General features: G+C 37.7%; 1 protein-coding gene across 1 annotated transcript; it reads right to left on the reverse strand.

Moving 5' to 3' along the window:
• Positions 1-1,319: 1,319 nt before the first annotated feature.
• Positions 1,320-12,305, reverse strand: ZNF518A (zinc finger protein 518A). Its single transcript, XM_024196702.2, has 3 exons — positions 12,220-12,305; positions 9,622-9,750; positions 1,320-7,107 (listed from the first exon to the last, which is right to left on the reverse strand). The coding sequence occupies exon 3, from the start codon at positions 6,980-6,982 to the stop codon at positions 2,321-2,323; it is 4,662 nt and encodes a 1,553-aa protein (XP_024052470.2). The 5' UTR covers positions 6,983-7,107; positions 9,622-9,750; positions 12,220-12,305; the 3' UTR covers positions 1,320-2,320.
• Positions 12,306-12,583: the final 278 nt, after the last annotated feature.

A 12,583-nucleotide genomic window follows, 5' to 3' on the forward strand; every position in this document is an offset into this window, starting at 1 on the left:
CTGGAATGCTGCTCCATATGTGAATGCAAATATACATGTTTCAATCTAAATCCACTTATATACCCACTTATTACAGAGCTGAAGTAAAAACACCTCATGAATGACGTAAGTCATTAATTACAAAGTTTTCTACCACCAAATTGCTTATTTTCATTTCCAGTAAAGACTGCTGCTTTGCTTCTACACAACAAAGCAACACACACTCTTAAGCTCCTTCAAAACACATACCAAGACATTTTTTCATACTTCCACTCTCCCCCACCAATGTAGGTGTCGGCATTATTCATGCAGCAAAACACACCTACACTGTACACAAAAAACAAACAAGCCAAAAAGTCACGATGAACAAAAGTTTTAGCAGTCACTAGGAGCCACTATGTGCTCAGCACTTTTTGGAGGAAAAACAAAAAAAGAAAAGGGACGTTTCTTTTGGGACCTAAATATAAGTTTGGAGCTTAACTTTAGGCACCCATTTTTGAAAAATCTTGGCCAAAGAAAATATAAGTTAAGACAGTTATAAAACTATTTGCATCTAGCAATCTGTCGATGCTAAACTTTTTTGCAGGGAGAGTTTAGGAGGAAATTTCTAACAGTGTTTAAATGTTGAAAGCACATACTTTTCCTGATCTAAAGTACCAATCCCTATTTAAACATTAAAACAATTTGAGACATTTTAAAACAGAAAATATACTAACACTTATTACACCTTATGAAACAGAAGTTTAATCATTAGTCTAATTTTGCTCCCATTGGCATCAATGAGAGGTTTACAACTATGTTCACTGGACACAGGATCAGGCTCCATATTCATGTCAGAGTGACATTCACCCTTCTACAGAGAACCAGCCCAGAGAACCTATGTTCAATTTAAGACCTCACAATGTTTTAAATGTGCAGAACCTTTGTTGAGCGCACAGAGCTGAATTTCACCCATTTAAGATTTCCAGCAACATTTCAAAAGTGAGTCAGATATTTAGAGTACAATACTGCAGTCCTTACGCAAGATTCCCAGTGACTCCCTAAGGACTGCAGGATACAGCCCTTAATATAGTAATCTCTGTGGGTCAGATTGTGATCCTGGCTGTGTGTCCACACAGGAAAGTAAGGGAGCATAAACTCTCTTATTCCCTTGCATGAGCCACTCCTATTTACCAGCTGCAACAGGAGGTAGAGCAGCCTCTGCAAGGCTGTTACTCCCCATACAGATGGGTGGGGAGTGGGCAAAGTTTAGGCCTCCCCAAATACCAGACAGTGCAGTTGAGGAAGCAGAGAGGGAAAGTAATCTGCACTAGCTACAGGAACTGTTTGTTTTCCCTGGAGCAAAGTATAATCCAATTTCTGGTCCTAGGACAGTGCAACTACATGCTGCCACTTACTTGGGATTTGTGACGGGGGGTACTATATACTGGGGCTAGAAAACAAATTTCTATAAACTCTCACAATCATTCTGTAAACACAGTTATAGCAAATTTAATATTGATGAGAATCAATACAGATTAGGAATGTTCACCATTCTTAAACACCATATACATTATGAATATATACTGTATATTTCCAACTGATTCCATTCTCAGGCTCAATGTATTAACCACAATTGTAACATGTTTTATTAATTTATATGAAAAATACTTCACTAAGAAAGTAGACAAACTGCACAGAAATAGTACAAGTGTCATGTGCATAGCAATACAGCTTAAAGCATTCACATATGGCTTTGTTTAAATGAAACTATTGGGGAAATGGTCCTATTTGGACCTATGGTTATACAGTTGACATAATGTAAACTGTTTCACATCTTTTAGGCACTTGCTAACAATAGTGTTCAATCCCTGAAAAAGCAAAATCAAAAACAATTCAAATTGAAAACAACAAAAAAACCATGGATAATAGCTGTGTGTAGTTGAAAAACCTTTAAATCAGTTTTAGTAGTGCATGCACAGAACTGAAAAGGGGAAAAAATTCTGTGCAAGATTTATAGCAAAGTAACTGAGCAGTACAAAAATATTTACATGTTTAGGTTTTTAAATATGTACAGAACAAAAATCCTGGGAACTCATTCTATAGAATAATAAAAATATAGGACATGATAGTAATGAAAAATATATGCAGTTTTATGGTACTATAATTGCAATTAGTTATACAATATCTAACCCACAAAGTTCTTTGTTGTATCTCAACATTTGATGCTATCATTTTGCATTATTTTTAAATTGTTTTGTATTTATATACCATACCTAAATAACCTGTATCATAATTCAACTTGGTTCTTTTTAAACGAGTACTGTAAGGTATTTATTTTTGCTTTCGTCACTAATCAAGATTATATTAATGAATTCCAGTCTCGGGTAGCTTCCATCAAATGTCTCTGTCCATGCCCTACCCAATTATCTTGATTGTCAAATATCCTACCACAAAACCAGCAACTAAAGTTAGCTTTCAGGGTATTATCAGAGGTAGTTTTCACAATCTGATAATTGTTTTTGCTTGTCTTTTTCAGTGTTAATTTTAACACAAATCTTTCTTTTACAGGACTAACAGGTTTTATCATCCTGTGCCTCCTTCGAGAGAGATCCTCAGTAGCAATGTCCAAAGTATTGCAGTATGCCGGTTCCAGAAGAGCATCAATAGTTCTTTTTGACAATGAGACCTTAAGAACATGTCCTTTAAATTTAGTAATAGTTTTCATTACATTTACAACTTCTGGAACATCTGCATCAGGATGGTTTAGTACTACAACTGGCTGATTTCTCCGAGGACATTTTACAAGTTGTTTAGAATTAAAAGGAAGTAGTTTCAAAGTCCTCACAGTTTCCTTTGATGCCCTTGGTCTGTAAGGGCCACTTGATTTGCTAACAACTTCAGTTTGATTCTTTTCTTTGCACTTCCTGTGCAACATTATTTTCTTTCTAGGGGGTTCTTGGAAATCATCCTTAGTTTTTCGTTTGGAATTCTTGTTTCTTTGTGAAACCACAGCTTCAGAACTTTTATGACCAGTTTGTTTTAAGCGAGGTTTGACTTTTGAAAGTTTGTTTCTGGTGTTCCACGTGGACTTTTGGCTACCATAACTATTCCCTTTGTTAGCAATTACTGCTTGTGTAGAATTAATTGAACACTTTTGCAACCATGTCCCTGTAGGCGTGGTGGAACATACAGGTTCTACAGGAAGTACACGATTAGAGCTTGCCAAAGAGGGATTTGCTGGCATCAATCTACCTGGTAAGAATAAGGCATCACTAGAAGTAAGAATAGTCTGTTTCTGCCCTAGTGCAGGACTTTTAAAGGACTGCATTTTATCCAATTGTAGTGAGGGCACTGAGTTGCTAACTGATTGTTTTAGATCAGTAGTTGCATCAGAAGTAGAGGTCTTAATTTTCAGCAAAAGCTTTTGTTGCATGGCTCCAGTTTTCTTTGGTTGACAATTTTGATTATAAGCATTATCTTGAACATTATGTTTCTGTACTACAGGCTTGTTTGGCGTCATACATTTCAGAAAAACTGCCTGTCGTCCATCAGGCAAAAGCGCAAAAACAGGCTGCTTCTGTGGAATCTCCTGTTGTTTTACTGACTCCAGGGAACCAAACACAGTGCCATGATGTTCTGGTAAAAAATTTTCAGAAGAAATTCCTTTCATAGAAGAATCAGCTGAATTTGTAATTATAAGAGGCGCTTTGAATGGCACGCTATTTGACAAATCACTTACTGCCCCATCAGATGCAGTGCTAACACCAGAGGAATTATTTACACTTCTAACACTGTCATTTTTCAATTCAGTCTTTGAAGTTGGTACTGTTATTTTACCATACTCTTGAGATGCAACTCTCCCTAAAATCTGAGAGCTATCACCAGTGACATTTGCAACTGTGCCAAGTGTCCCATTACTAAATGTCAATATCATTCCAGGTCCTTTATTTAAAAGGAAGGATGCAGGTATGCTTTTAGTCAAATGAACCTCTGATGAACTCGCTGATGGGAGAGGTTTTCCTGAAACAACTTGTAAGCTTGGTTGGTTAGCAAGATGCAGAGGTACAAGAAATCCTGGTGGAGGTGTCTGAACTAAAAGTGTTTTCTTCTGTTCTGGAAGAACTGGTGAGAAGCCACTAGGATTCTGGGTTGTAGATCGCATCCTATCTTTTACCAACTGCTGTGTTATGATTGCATCTGTATGAGTTTTAAGCAATGTACCAACACCCGCAGTTCTAGATAACTTATCCATTTCTTCTGCATCAAGTGATGTCATTGGTGCCTGTCTTTCTTTCCCAAAACATATACCTTCATTTATTGTGCTACATTTCATGTTCAACTCTCTCTTAGACATATGAACACCTACATTAGAAGAACTGGCTAAACCACATGCAGTGGAGTCTTTTAAGTGTGTAAAAGTTTTACTGTCTGTCTGATTACATGAAAATGACTGATCACAATGAAGTTTTACGCATGTATTTAACTTATTGTGAGATTCTTGCGGAGTATTTGATTTTACTTTTAGCACATCTTGAAGTAATTGGTTTACTTCAGGTGACAAATAATTGGATGCCTGTTTACTATGTAATGAGAAAACTGATGTGATTTTAGGCATAAGGGATGAATTAGCACAATCTGAAATATTTTCTGCTTTAGATTTCTCAACTACATTTTCAAACACTTGGTTTATATTAGTGTCCAAATACTGTTTGCTACCACCATGCCATTTTTCCGTAAAACACTGTCTGTCAATAACACATTTAGATTGGTTTCTTGAAGACACAGAATTATTCTTAGTGTTTACATGTCCATAAACTGAATTAATATTTAACTGGGACGATACACATTTTTCGGGGTTAAAACCTCTCACTGACTGTGAAAATGAGGCAGTAGAGTCACTTCTCAAGCTGTTTTGAAGAAGAAACATTTTGCTGGACATAAAGCCTTTAGGTTTGTCATCTGTTGGCATCCAAATGCTACATGAAGAGTCTATTTTAGAGTAATTATGAAAAGGCAGTAGTCCCTGGTTAGATGAATCAACTGATGGATAGTAGAGATGATTAGGTCCACTGTTATTGCTCACTCCACCATTTTGTATTTTAAACTCAGTAGGGAAGGGCATTTTCATGGGGTCATAATGAAGTGTATTTGTAACTGTGGGAGATAATACCTGAGGACGACTGTGAGCAATACAACTTTCCCATGAGAGAACATTACCCCTAGTTCCAACCTTTGTCACCAAGTCACATGGAGGTGCAGTTGATCCAGGCTTCATTGGCAAATGAGTTGCATTCTTTCCTATAACTACAGTGGGAGATTCTACAGTCTGAGAAATAGTCTTACCATGTGATAAAGCATTATTTTGTTTTTCTGCTTTTGCTTTTCCTGAACAAGGAGTAGAAAATGAAAATGGAGTGGAGGTTAATGAGTGAAGAGAATTATTCTTCAGAGTTTGCTGATTAGTTACATGTGATGCAGCACTTGAAGATAAGCCGAAAGTATCAGCAGTTTGTAGCAAAGAATCAGCTGAGGCATCTTTAACACCATCAGATTTTTGTCCTGATAAATACACATTCTGTTTATTTGTAGGCAACAATTTTATTACAATATGCTGTTTTCCATCCACCATCTTAAATCCCATAAATTTAGCACTGTAGTTTGCTGGAACAGATATTTTATTATTTTTCACCATCAGAACTGTAGGTCCATGAACAGCATTTTTCAATAATCCCAAACCAAAACTTGATCCATCTTCTGCTTTATTGTATTGCATGGTGGTAGGCGACAATGTTCCACCTTGGAGATTATGCTTTTCATTATGTATAATTTGATCTTTTTCTTCATTCAAATGCAGCTCCTTTACAGACTGGTTTAGCTCTTCAGATTTGGGTTGAATTTTATTCAAATTCCTAAGTACTTGTGCATTTTGCTCTTCAGTTTTGTCATTCCCATTGTTAATTTTTTTCCGTCTCCAAAGCGCTTTCCTCGATGCTCCTGTTTTGTACCTTCTCAAAATAAGCTTGAGCCCTGCTGGAGTCTTTACTATTCTTTTTTCACATTTATCCTTCTCCAGTTTATCTTTTGCATACAAGTGATCTCTATGCAAAGCTATTACATGCTTTAAAAGGTAATCCTTCCGTGGTGCACTATAGCTGCAATACTGACAACTGAAAGGAAATGCACCAGTGTGAACAAGAAGATGCTCCTGAAACTCCCCTTTTGTAAAGCTGACATGATGGCATTTACCACATTTATACTGGATTTCGTTATGTCTATGAATGTGCTGAACAAATGTGCCCACATCTCGGGTAGAAAACCCACACTTTTCACATTGAAAATGACCATTTATACAATGCTTTGACGTGAAGTGTTTTGTCAAGTCCAACAGAGTATATATATGCTCATCATTACAAATCTCACATTTTACTAAAGTGCTGCGATGGATGCGGCGATGTTGTTTAAATAACTGGAAGTCATTGGCGGAAAAATTGCACATTTCACAAGGATATGAAGGCAACTCTCCATAGTGTAACAGTTGAAAGTGTTTCTGTAGATCATTTGGGCTATATCTAATTTTGTCTCTACATTTTGTACAGGTGAAATTCAGTATCTTTGCTGAAGTTTTCAAACCCTCTTCTTCAAACTGCACTTCTGGTTTACTTTGCAAACTGCAGCTTTCTGAACAATTTAGATGACTTCCATTTACTTTCTCTTGACTTAAAGATTTTCTTGCAGTTTGCTGTTTACACTGAAATAATTTTCTGAATCTATCAACTTCATGTTTCAATACCACTTCATTTGGAATGTTCACTTTGGGCAAATCAATTTTCACATTTTTCAGTCCATAAGAAAGACTGACATCTAAAATCAGTGGTGGAGGCATTACACTTCTAGTATCATTCACCAATGCTTTTTCCACAGCATTATCTGGAATACAAACACAATGTTTCTTTGCAGCATTATCTTGTAATAAATTAGTTGGCTTTTTATCACAAAAAATGTGTTCCTTTTCAGAAGGCATGGTTTTAAAAATATTCCTTATTTTGTTTTAGGGAGATCTTGTGAGTTTTTGTAATTTTTGCAGCAGACAAGCCTGTTATGCAGAAATATCTTCAGAGCTCCAGGACTTTCTCCATTTTAATTTCCCTGAAATTAAAAATAGCACAGTGAATGCTACTTTTTAAAAGCTGATTCAATTGTAACATACTCCTTACGAAATTATTTAAAGTATAGTTTATGAGCCAGCATTTTAAATATATTTTAACTGTTTATTACTTTTATATATTTGTATTGCTGTGGCGCCCAGGAGAAACAGCACCAATCCAAAAAACAAAATGTCTCCCTCCAACAATTATATTAACTTTATTTCTATGAAACTTTTTTGGATCATTTGGGCGTTATAATTTCAAAAATATATAAAAATATTTTTAAAATTGTATGTGCTATACCTATTGACAAAAGATAAAAATACACTTTAACAGTTCATGGCTACAGCTTTATGTTTTTTGTTTTCCTCACAACATAGCTTTTTGTAAACAGAAGTCTTAAATATATCTTCATATTGTGTAAGCATCAGAACTTCTGAGTGTCTTTTTTTATTAAGTCAGACTTTATTATTCACTCAGGTACAGATAAACCTTGGATTCAGTCCATATAAAAATAATTAACTTTACTATGACATGGGTCATGAAATGGCATCTAATGTATTATGAACGAATTCCTAAAGTATGCAGTGAAATTTGACTTCATTAATAAAAATATGAAAATGCCCCTACTTTTGCTAAGTTTTCACTATTCAGACTAGTAGCTAAATGTTGTGCAACAGAAACTAGTATCATCTAATCTTGGGGAATAGCCAGATTTAAGTTTTACTTTACAAATGATGTGGACAAAAAATCTATTCCAATACAAAGCAGCACAAGAGGCTTCACTGGCATAAGGTCTGGAAGCTCAAGTCCATGTTTGAAAACAAGGTTCCCACATGGCAACATAGTATCAGGTGCAATGGATTGTCACAGAAAATCATTTTCACTCCTTAAAGGTAAACTGCAAAACAAAACTAAAAAGGGGGTTGCCCTTCCCTGCTTCTTCATAATCTATAAAGTTCTCTTTCCTGTTTAGGTGGGGGTTTTTTTGTAGTTGTTTTTTTTCTAGTTAGAAAAAATGATATCTTCACGTCCCTCTTTTCTGGAGTGCTTTAGCAAAATTTTTGGAGATGTTGCTTGACTAGTAGAGTCACAAGATACTGTAACCTGAGCAGCAGCCTCCACACACACATGCATACCTACACAAGGTGATGGGGATACTAAATCATAGATCATTTTATTGGTTAACATTCAAATTGTAAGAATGAGTTTTTTCATCCCCTCTTGATTAGGGGTATGCAAAAGCTACAGTATAGGTAACAGGCTCTGACAACAGCACAACTGAGGTTCTCTAAATATTTTATCATAGTCCTCTAGCAAGAGAAGACCCAATATTAAACACGTTAAAATCAAGCAGCAAGATAGAAGCTGAAAAAAATTCCAAGGCTCTATTTACACATCAGAGGAACAAGAAAGGCAAAAAAACATTTTTACACATATTCTTTATTGCACACCTTTAAAAAATATTATTAGGATTCCTAAACAAGTCTTCCAAATGATAAAGAGCAAAACATTTTCCAGTATTTTATACATCTTTTCAATAGTAATATATTATATGTTATTATTATAGTATAGTAATAGCAATATTTTAGACTGAATTAAAATTCAACTAACAGTGTTCCTCAGTTAAGTGACTCACAGAGTTTTAAATTACACATTTGGTGTTCTTAAAACAAATAAAAATACCCAACACACACACTTAGAAGTCTTTGGTAACTAAGACCAATGACCTGGCATACAGAAAAGAGGAATTTTATTTTTAGATAAGCTACTGTACATTTCCTGTTTATATTCACAAGTGTGAGATTAGTCCATCTGATATTACTCTATTTTGTGCCATCACAGAGGCACTGCATATAAACTTCATTGTCACTAAAAGAAAAATATACTAATGTTTCCTCTTGTCAACACTAAGATCCACTGATGTACTGGTATATAAGTAGAGAAAATAATCTAGCTCCCAAATAAAGCATGGGTGACAAAGTATGGCTCAGAATTCTCCACTGTAGCTGGATATTATTAATAGACAAGATGCAACCCATTCAAATTATATGTCCCAGCATGCCATGCTCCATCTTGATGCTAGTAGCCAGCTGCTCAGATGACGATGGAGCATTATACTGAATACTGAGACCAGTAATAACTACAGACTGCACTTTGCATTAAAAATGAAGGCAGTCTGCTGTATTTTATGCAAAGGTGAACTTCAGGTTCCTATTATGGTACCAGTGTGGTCCTTAGTTGGGCAACCTTTCATTAACTGGATAAAACACAGATGCTCTTGGCAAAGTGTTTGCCAGATATATCCAACCAAGTTAAATTCTACTTAAACTAATAAAGCACACAAGTTACAAGTTAACACTCATATGCTAATATAAAACTGCCTCACTGTATAATAGGACATTTTTTCTAAGTGTAGCTCCCCACACAACAAACAAAATTCTTATCTAGTAAACTTACAAAATAGAAGCCCAGTGACATTTTTGTCTTTTAGCTAGGCATACATTGAACTTACTCAGTAGGGAAAGATTAGATTTCAATTCTTCGTTTGCCTTTTCAACATTTTTCTTCCACGAGAATGAAAGGCATAAAAATACAACGATCAGAAAAGGCCACAGTCAGGAGAAATACTTAAGAGAAGGATCTGGAAATAAAAGGATAGAGATTTAAAAAGCTGTAAATATAAGAATTTCAAAAACAAGCATAAATTCTTCACAATCTGACATTTTGTGTGTTTTTAGCCAAATGAAGGATGGGACAAACTCTTATATGACAAATATGGTTCTGTCAAGAAGAATGGAGTAATTTGTGATATGACCTATAAATCTATGAGTGGAATTAACATAGTTGGCAATCAAAAAACAAAACTGTACTCTCCCATCGATTTCTTGGGTACTTCTAAGGTGCCTATAACTTTGGTAACCAAGTAGCCAGACATGATAATTGTCAACAAACCACAGAAAGATAACATTATTTGTAACCACAGGGCTTGTCTACATTTACAACGATGTAGCTGCAGCACTTTGTGAAGATGCTACCTAGGCCAACAGGAGATCTTCCACCTTCCCAAGAAGGGAGAAGCCCTCCCATCGACATAGCAATCTCTACACCAGGAGTTCAGTCAGTATAACTGCGCTGTTACACCAACATAAGTTTGTAGTGTAGACCAGGGCTCAGTCCAATGATTTCTGAATCTGCACCAACAACAACACAAAGTTTAACTTTGGCGAAGCCATACAACTATTTCCGGAGGATTTTGAAAAAATGCTTTTTAAAAAGAAAGGGGGGACATGAAAGGAAAGAGAACTAGTCTACTCACCACCATTTGAAAATAAAACTGGATTTACATTTCTTATATTTGATATCATGAGTAAGGACCCAATCTTGAAAACATTACGCATATGCTTAACTTTACTCAGATAAGTAAGCAGTTTCTAGATTTTTCTAGGCCCCAATCTTGTTTTGAAGGACTTCCAGTTTGTCAATACGTTGTTAAAACATGATGTAGGTGAAAACAAAAGCAAGCCATTGAATACAAAGAAGAAATGACCCAGTTTAATCTGATGATAATAATTAAGTATTCTTATTTTTAACATAAAAAACCACCAACATTAGTCCTTTGTACACAAATTTAACTATTGTCCTTTGTACACAAATTTAACCATGTCAACTATTATACATTTTGTAAATTTTCATCAAATAGTAAGGGAAAAAATTAAATTTGAAATATAATGTTACAGCCAATTAATATTGTCAAAGTCTTGCATAAATTTTGTTTCCACTATCTTAAATTTTCTAGTTTAAAAATAACTTTCACATTTTTGGTCAAATCTGCAAACTTTTTCATTCATTTAAGCAGATCTTTGACTTCAACAGGAATATGCACATGTTTAAGGGCTTACAGAAATAGGCTCTGATGTTAAAGTATATTTGAGCTCTCATATCTTTATTTTATGAAAACAAAGTGAAACCTGTTAAATTTGAACAAAAATCTGAGACTAAATTAAGATGGACATGAACTGAGAAAGGTTTATTGTTTACAAAAGCATCTTATGTTAGAAATACAGTGCTATGCAATCATCATAAACATACTTACAATTACTTTCTTGAGCTACATTTGTAATAGTCTATAAAAAGCTTCATTAAATATACTATTAGCGCTGCACAGTGTACACATTTTAGACACTCTAAGCACCACAATTAAGTAGCTCTTTCTAAAGGCTACCAGCTGACTACTCTACTCATAGTAAGATATAAAACCATTGTGAAGGGTTTTCTAGTCTAGGGTATAAGCTCTCAGGGAAAAAAATGTAATGTGTGTGAGTGCATACGCATATATGGTAGACAAACAGGGCTGAAATACAAAACCCAAGGTGTTTAGCTACCTTTATGAACACTTCAGAAGTAGTACATTTTAAACTATTACAAGGCATTACTACAAGACACTCTAAGCAAAAGTGGGGCTGGGGGGGACCCCCTTTTCTGAGGCACTGAGACGAGAATCCCTCCTTGTAGACTAACTCAAGCTTTTCAGGCAACTCTAGGGATAAAGGCTCTGGTGAGACACAGGGCACCTGATGGGCAGTGAGTGGTCTCCCCCCGCAGCCACCCAGCCTGATCCCCATCAGGCTAGGCAGTGCTGGGCAGCCCCCCACACCTGGCTGCCCCGCTTCAGGGCCCCAGGCAGCGGGGGGTTCCCGGGGACGCTGAACTTTTGCTGCTGCCCACGGAGATGGCAGAGTTGCCAGGCGGGGACTCTACTGGCCCCTCAGCCAGGCGGAAGGATACACGGGCACAGACCATGGGACCCCTGCCATGCGGCGAAGGGAGACGCTTAGTGCCCGCGGAAGGGGGCTCAGCCGCCTTCCCTCTTGCTCCCACCTCGCCTCCCGCCACCCCCCCGGAGCCTGGGGCCACCCCACAAACTTTCATGGCGGGAGGCGCACGGAACTATTTGATGGCTCAGCCCTACAACAGGACGGCTTCCTGCCCCGACAGGGAGTCGCCCCCTGCTTTCCGCAACCCCCTCCCGTGCACGGGGCCGCAGCCCCCTCCCTGGGGGCCGCACAAGGGCCCCTCCGCCCGCTGGGGACCGTGCCCTGCGCCCACTTACCTTGCCTGTCTCCATAGCCCTCCGAGTCACAATTGGCGGCCATAACAGTTTCCATCCGGGGACTGTGGTGCTGCCGAGCTGAGCCCAACCCAGCAATGGGGGGTGGGGGTGGTGGCGGCGGCGGAGGGATACGCGCTTCACCTGGGACAGACGGACGGAGGCCGAGGAGGCCCAAGGAGGGGAGTGCGTTCTGATGACCCTCAAGGCCCCCAGTTGGGGGGAGTGCCAGGCCCCCTGGATGCCCCCTGTGCTGGCTGCTGTATGTTGACTGCAGCAGCTGTAAGGCTGAGATCCTGCTATATATAAGGCAGCAGCCTTGACAGCCCCATATACGCTCCCTCCTCCTCCTCCTCCTCTTAGGGTG

The sequence above is a fragment of the Terrapene carolina genome, unplaced genomic scaffold (genome assembly GCF_002925995.2).
Source record: "Terrapene carolina triunguis isolate 2854851 unplaced genomic scaffold, T_m_triunguis-2.0 Scaffold95, whole genome shotgun sequence".
In the NCBI taxonomy this organism is placed as follows: Eukaryota; Metazoa; Chordata; order Testudines; family Emydidae; genus Terrapene; species Terrapene triunguis.